At 40.6% G+C, this 6,924-nt stretch overlaps 1 protein-coding gene across 16 annotated transcripts in view; it reads left to right on the top strand.

Annotated features, from left to right (window-relative positions):
- The window catches only part of Lypd6b (LY6/PLAUR domain containing 6B), a 170,095-nt gene extending 164,616 nt beyond the window's left edge, over positions 1-5,479 (top strand). For 15 of the 16 annotated variants that reach the window (XM_078017367.1, XM_078017361.1, XM_078017368.1 and 12 more), the window contains 2 exons: positions 2,953-3,083; positions 4,273-5,479. In XM_078017367.1, the coding sequence (XP_077873493.1) occupies positions 2,953-3,083; positions 4,273-4,437 (296 nt within the window). In that variant the 3' untranslated portion in view covers positions 4,438-5,479. Of the gene's footprint in view, positions 1-1,894; positions 1,935-2,952; positions 3,084-4,272 lie in introns of all 16 variants that reach the window. The other variant, XM_078017375.1, reaches the window with a different exon arrangement.
- Positions 5,480-6,924: the final 1,445 nt, after the last annotated feature.

A 6,924-nucleotide genomic window follows, 5' to 3' on the forward strand; every position in this document is an offset into this window, starting at 1 on the left:
TGCTTTTTAGATTTTCAGATGTAAACAGCTAAGAAAAACAAACAGAAAACCAAACTTTTCCAGAATTGGAGATTACTAGTTTGGGTCTACTATTACCTTAGATCTTTGGGAATTTCTATATATGGTATTTTTATACCATTATTATTTATAGTGTGGAACCAATAATTACTATGGAAACCTCTATGGGGTCTGAACATCTTGTGCTGTAAATTAGTCATGTATCTGTGACTACATTTTTCATTATCCCTTTTCAATAATAATTAATTGTGAACATTTTTTCTTGGGGTTCTTTGATATTTCTGTGGCATGAGTGCCCTTAACTCACATGCTTGTGAGTGTGTGTGTGTGTGTGTGTGTGTGTGAGAGAGAGAGAGAGAGAGAGAGAGAGAGAGAGAGAGAGAGAGAGAGAGAGAGAGAGAGAGAGAGATTGTGTGCTTTATTTCCAGGGAAATTTTTTAATTGTTTCAAACTCTAAGGTTGGTTGATATGTCTCCTACCTTCTTTCAGAGAGCAGGCATCATACTTTAACAATTTGCTTTCCATCTCCTTGAAAACCAAGTAGAAGGGTTAGCATAGTTGTACATGGGAGAAAAGGGAAATTGCATGGAAATGGAAGGAGACCAGCTTCTCAGGCCTTCTCTTTACAGATTGTGTTATTTTTTTCAAATTGTACCCAAAACTCTGTCTCCTAGGTCTGGGCATATCCTATTATTCATTCACTTAAGCCATTTTAGCATGCAAGCCAGGAACACGCGTGACTGTTCCTAGGTCTTAGAATTCCATCTCCATTGAAACATGGGCAAACAAAAAGCAGGAAGCTGCAGAAACCACCAAGACAATTCAGAAATGGGGAAAGTGGAAGAGTTGGTTCTGCTGTGTCCAGAAAAGCTGGCTCTTAGAGATCAGCATGGAATGATCCTCCATTCCAGCATGGCATAGAAGCTCCTTCTTGATGGTTATGTCAGTCAAGTCCTAAAGATACTAACCACCTGGAATTATAACTGAGAGTATGGTTTCTTCCTTTTCACTTTGCCATTATTTACGGGAGTGATAGTTAACCATTTGGGGAGGCCAACTGGCCTGCAGCTATTGCTCTTTGTCATCTCACGTTTCCTTTTTTTTCCTTTCGGCTTCACTTCTGAGGTCTGTCAGTGTTGTAAAGGGTTCCCATGTAACAGGATACAACAAGAATGGCATTTCTAGTTTTATTTACCCTGGCTTCAGTGCTGACTTGTTGAGGCTGCTTTTCGCATGTGTGATATTGTGTATGAACGCATGCAGCTACTGGTTTTCAATTCCTCCTTGTTTGGACTATGAATTGAAATCCCTTCTCTAAAACAGTTAGTTCCCCCTTTCTTTCTGAATCCAGAAGCCAGCCACACTTGCAGAGCACTCTGTGAGCAACACTAGTTTGTAGCAGTGTCTAGCTTAATATTAATGTTAAGAGTGCAAATCCTAGGAAACTGCTGCATTAGAAGCCTACCCTCCACCTGTGTGACCTTCCACCAGGGTAAATTTTCTGCTTATGTGACTTTCCGTGTATGTGATCTTTCAGCTAGGTGACCTTTCTACTTATGTAGCTTTTCCTTTATGTGATTTTTCTACCTTTGTTACTTTGGACAAGAAATTGTGCCTGATTTTCTTCATCTATAAAATGAGGATGTTAAGGCTGCTTACCTCAGGGCTTGTGAAGAGCACAATGAGAAAATACAAGTTAGAAGGGTGCCTGGCTGATGGTTCATGCCCAGTATGTGTTGCTATTGTTAATATTATCAGAATGCCAGTGCACTTAACTATTTCTCTAAAAAGAAAATGGGCTCAAAGGTTCTAAAGTAGCTTACTTAAAAAAAAATGTCATTGTATTTTTTTAGACCTTTATTTTATTTATTTTTAGGTGGTGCTGAGGATCGAACCCACTGCCTCACACAAATTAGGCAAGCACTCCACCACTGAGCCACAACCGCAGCCCTCAAGTAGTTTACTTTTGATATGCTATTTCATAAACCTAGTCTTCTCAACTTCAGTCCAGTCTCTCACCCCTATTCAGTGATGTTGTGTTGTGGTCCCTGATCAGTAGACTAAGAAAGTTTCCTTGGCCTGAGGTAGTTATAGAAGAGAGACAGAATTAGCGCAGTCTTAGGGTAGTGAATGAAACCACTTTCTTAGAAGAACTTTAAATAATAAAGTGTTTGTGGTTAAAGCTATAAGGATAATGCTATGCAGAAGTCTTTCTGCAGAAATGGGAAGCAGAAAGGAAGAGTTAATTTAAAGAGAAGAGAAAATGGAAATTCATTGATGAGGAAACACTTTGGGAGTATAAGGACTTGAGTAAGAATTAGATGAGAAGGGAAGATGATCTTGACATGGGATTGGAAGCAGTATCTTTTTTTCAGTTTTGCCCTCCATGTGCTGGGGATTGAACCCAGGACCTCATGCATGCAAGACAAGTGCTCTACCACTGAGCTACTTCTCTATCCCAGGAGTCTAACTTTCATTTGCCTCATCACCTATAAGAAACAAATGTTGAATGATGCAGAAACAGGTATTCTGCCTATTGCATTTATACTTGCAATTTTCATCTTAGAGTTTTAGAACATGTGTTTCAAAAGAAGGAGGGATGGTCTAGAGACACAAACATGTATCTTCAATGAGCAGACCCCTGAGTTTGGTGAAAAGTTTGCACGTTTATTCTCAGCTTTAGTTTATACCAAAGGATGGGTGACTATTTATATTCATTTTCAGTATACATATGTGTTTTAGAAGCAGATGTTATTGCAAAACAGGAAATCTATATAGAAACTCTAGAGCTCACTGCTATTAGATTTCTTGCCAAAAACTTAAGGTTCACCATTAATATTAGTCATTTCTAGAGTAGTTGTTGAAAGGTCTCTTTTGCATTGTGGAAAATGAAGTTACCTTGTTTTGATTGCTTTTTTATTTTCTTTTACCTAGATACACAGTATTGTTTGACAGTTCATCATTTCACCAGCCATGGAAGAAGTACCTCCATCACCAAAAAATGCGCCTCCAAAAGTGAATGTCATTTTGTTGGGTGCCACCACAGCCAAGATTCTGAACATACGGTAAGATCATGTGTGTGCAGGCGAGTGTGTAAATTTACTAATATCTCATGCTAGCAAAAGTAAGTTATAATAGTGATACCTTGTACCAAGGGAAACTTGTCTCACCCACCGCGTCTGCTCAGAGAAGAAAGAGTTGAAAGATTAGGCTCAGTTTAATGCAATGAACTATAGACACACTGTGGATCAATTAATCTTTTTAATTTTCTCATTCTGTGATTCTAAATGAGCATTTTATACTTTTATATGCCTGGAGTCCTGAAATTTTTGAGAAAAGATTATTTGAACCTATATTAATTTCATGAGGTTTTAGAATTTAATTTAGTTTATAAGCACAGAAAATGATTCCAACATTAGTGGTTGTTGGTTTTGGTGACACCAAGATTACCTGGAGTGGCTGTTATAGGGTTTGTTAGTTGGGTGGTGAGGGAGCATTTCACCAATTGAAGCAGAACCTTGAGTAGAGGTCATGGGCATTGAGATCTTTTTAAAATTGCCCCTAGGTGAACCTGATGTGCAGCCTGTGTTGAAAACCGTGACATGAATGCTTATCGGCTGTGCCTTTGTGTTGCCTGACTGTTCCAGAAGCCATAAGGAATGACTGGGTTTCTCAGGTCAAGGCATGTGCCAACCATGCACTGGTATTACCATAGGAGACTACTTCCCCTGAAAATATCTCATGCTCTTAGGGACCCAGCCCTTTGTTTTTTAACCACTCAGGAGCCACAATTAGTAAACTATCGCTACGGTAATGATAGGAATCAGATATGAGCATAGAAAAGAGTGAGTCACTATTATCCCCTAACAAGTAACACTGGGAAAGAAAACCAATGACTAATCCAAAAGGTTCCTAGCTTTCACTTTTGCTTCAGTGTTTTCTCTTAAAACCTTTAGAAAGATTTGGTGACTCAGTCAAGCAGTCTTATTCAATTTCCCTTTCACTTCTCTGCCTTGATGATGATTGGGTTTGATGAAGATAAATCATAATTAGGAGGAAAAGATTCTCAAGATGGTTCTTCCCTCCTCATCCTTTGCAGAGGAAGGGAACCCAAACACCTGTGTGATGCACAGACTGGATAGCCCGCTAATGGTCCTCTTACGATGGAGCTGAAGAAGCCTTTGTTTTTCTATGTTTTACCCCTTCTCCCTTCCGGTTATTTACTATTCTCCATCTCTTGTTTATTTGTAACAGGAGTGTAGGTCTTGCTGTGAAGGAATGATTTGCAACGTGGAATTGCCCACCAACCACACCAATGCAGTCTTTGCTGTAATGCATGCTCAGAGGACATCTGGCAGCAGTGCCCCCACACCCTACCTTCCAGCACTTGCTTGGGTCTTCATGCTTCCATTGCTATGATGCCACCATTGTTCAGAGAGGCAGAGACTAGTCCTCTAAAGAACAAGGCAAGAACAGCTTGAATTCTGAACTTTGGAGCGAAGACACTCTTGTACCTGGTGAAGAGGGCACATGGGAAGCCCAAAGCAGAGGCTTTGCTAAAATGCTCCTGCATGAGGTCCCAGCACCGAGGATGGGGATTTGGTAGGGATCAAGAGGACTGTATAACTTTCAGACTTCCTGGTCAAAGGGAGCTGTATGCTGCAAATTCTGCAGGGATGAGCCTGCCAGTATCTTTGATGAGTTACAGAGGCCTGGCCAGTCCCAGTCTGACCAGGCTTTCAGCTGAAAGGCCCTCCTGACCTCATTGACACCCCCAGAGGCTGCTGGGTCAGACCCTCTGGTGTCTGTCATTAGCTCAAAGTTTCTCTGTGAAATCTAATTCTTCTAATGAGAAAGCAGTTTCCCTACTCTGTTGGTTAGCTTTCTGTTACTGTAACAAATGCCTGAGATAATCAGCTTATAAAGAGGAAAGGTTTACTCTGGTTCACAATTTTGGAGGTTTCATGTTCATAAATGATTTGGCCTGTTGATCTTGGGCTTGTGGCGAAGCAGCACATCATGGTGGGAGTGTGTGGCAAAGCAAAAAGCCACTTGTCTCATGGTGGGGACATGAACCAGAGAGGTAGAGGGTCCTGAAGTCCTTTTTGAAGACATACCCAAAATGGCCTAATCCAAAAGGCCCTACATTCCAAAGGCTCCATCACCTCCCCAAAGCACCACAGGCTGGGGACCAAGCCTTTAACACTTGGGCCCTCAGAGGACATTCAAGGTCCAAGCTGCAGCACCCACCAACAGTAGTTGTCAATGAGAAAGGCAACTGTAGGAAGAAAACTTCCATTTGAAATAATATGAAATCCATTTGCCAATTGTGAAGTGGGAGGGGGGAATAAAGCTGTTCAGTTTTACCATGTAAATGCATGCTGTGTGTTTCTTGATGGACTTGGAGGTGCACCATGGGTGACATATGCTGGCTTAGAGAATAAAATTCTATGCCAAAGTGGCTCAGTTTCTCTTTCTTTTTCAGAAAGGACTCTTCTGTGTAAGCTAGATGCAAACTTGGTGAATTGAGATGGTCAAAAAAAAAAAAACACCCTAATTAAGGGGGATAACATTGTCATACAGGATGTACCCTCTGCAGAGGTAGCTTAAAGAGTCCCAGTCAGAGGGAATGGCAGGAGGGCCCTCTCCCCTGTCCAGTCACCTTATTTTCTCTGGATGTGAGATCCATCAATAGAACCTCTTTAAACATGGGCTGAAATGTTTGGTGTCATGGCCTTCTTTTCTTTCCCTCTTATAACACAGTCCTAGAATTTCACATAACTTCTTCTACTGTTTCTGCATTCTGGCTTCCTACTGTCACACTTTGGGATGATCTTTAAACACTCTTCCCTTGTCTGTGTAGTGATGAGTTAATGGAATGTTTTATGGTCCCTCACTAAACATGCACCATTTGAATACTGGATGCTCTGTAGAACCCAGTAATAATGTTATCCTTGCCACATGGACTCACTGTGACATGGGTTGGCAAACTGTGGCCCATAAGCCAAATCCATTCCACCACCTATTTTTTGTTAATAAAGTTTTATTTGAACACAACACACCCATTTTTTAATGTGTCACCTGTGTCTGTTTTCATGTTACAAGAGCACCATTGCATTATGTTGATATACAGAGACTATGTGGTTCGGACAATCTAAAAGTCTTACCATCTAGCTCTTTTCATCTAGCTCTTAATCAGTCTTAACTTCTCTAACCTATGAGAAGTTAAGACTGATTGAGAAGAAAAAATGCTTTCTTTACAGAGACCCTGGTGCTAAGGTGGTTAATCAGCCTGGGCAATTACTAGATCTCCCTTTGTTTTCTGTGCCTTCTGCATCAGTGCATTTTTCTCCTCTGTTTTGATTGATGTTTCATTTATTCAGTTCCGTGTGCTGGTAGTTGGTGATGATGTGAAGGGATGGTCTTTATCTGTCTCTTCTTGTCCTTGATGCTCTGGGAGCGTCTCCTATGAAGACTCTTTAGCTTCCCATAAAACAGGGAGGAAGCAGACAACAGTCTCTCTCTGTCTCTGGCCTAAACTTAAACTCACCTGGAAGCACTGATTTTGAGGCTGATGTAGATTTATCCCATTTTTCACTCAGCACCTTGAAGCATTTGTGTTTTCATAGCTTATGCTTGTTTGAAATTAATTATATACAGCTTCACTAGGAACATTTTAATAGCATCTTTGGTGTCTTTTTGTTCCCCAGGGTTTCTTTTGACTGTGTAATTGACGAATTGTCTGGTAAAAAACCATTAGCAGACTGTAAATTTTTTTTTTTCTGATTTTGTTTCTGCTGTCTAGATTAATGAATTAATTTGTGTGTGTGTGTGTGTGTGGTGTGTGTGTGTGTGTGTGTGTGTGTGTGTGTGTGTGTGTGTGGTGTTTTCTTTCCTGAGGAAACA

This window comes from Ictidomys tridecemlineatus, chromosome 7 (assembly GCF_052094955.1).
Source record: "Ictidomys tridecemlineatus isolate mIctTri1 chromosome 7, mIctTri1.hap1, whole genome shotgun sequence".
Lineage (NCBI taxonomy): Eukaryota > Metazoa > Chordata > Mammalia > Rodentia > Sciuridae > Ictidomys > Ictidomys tridecemlineatus.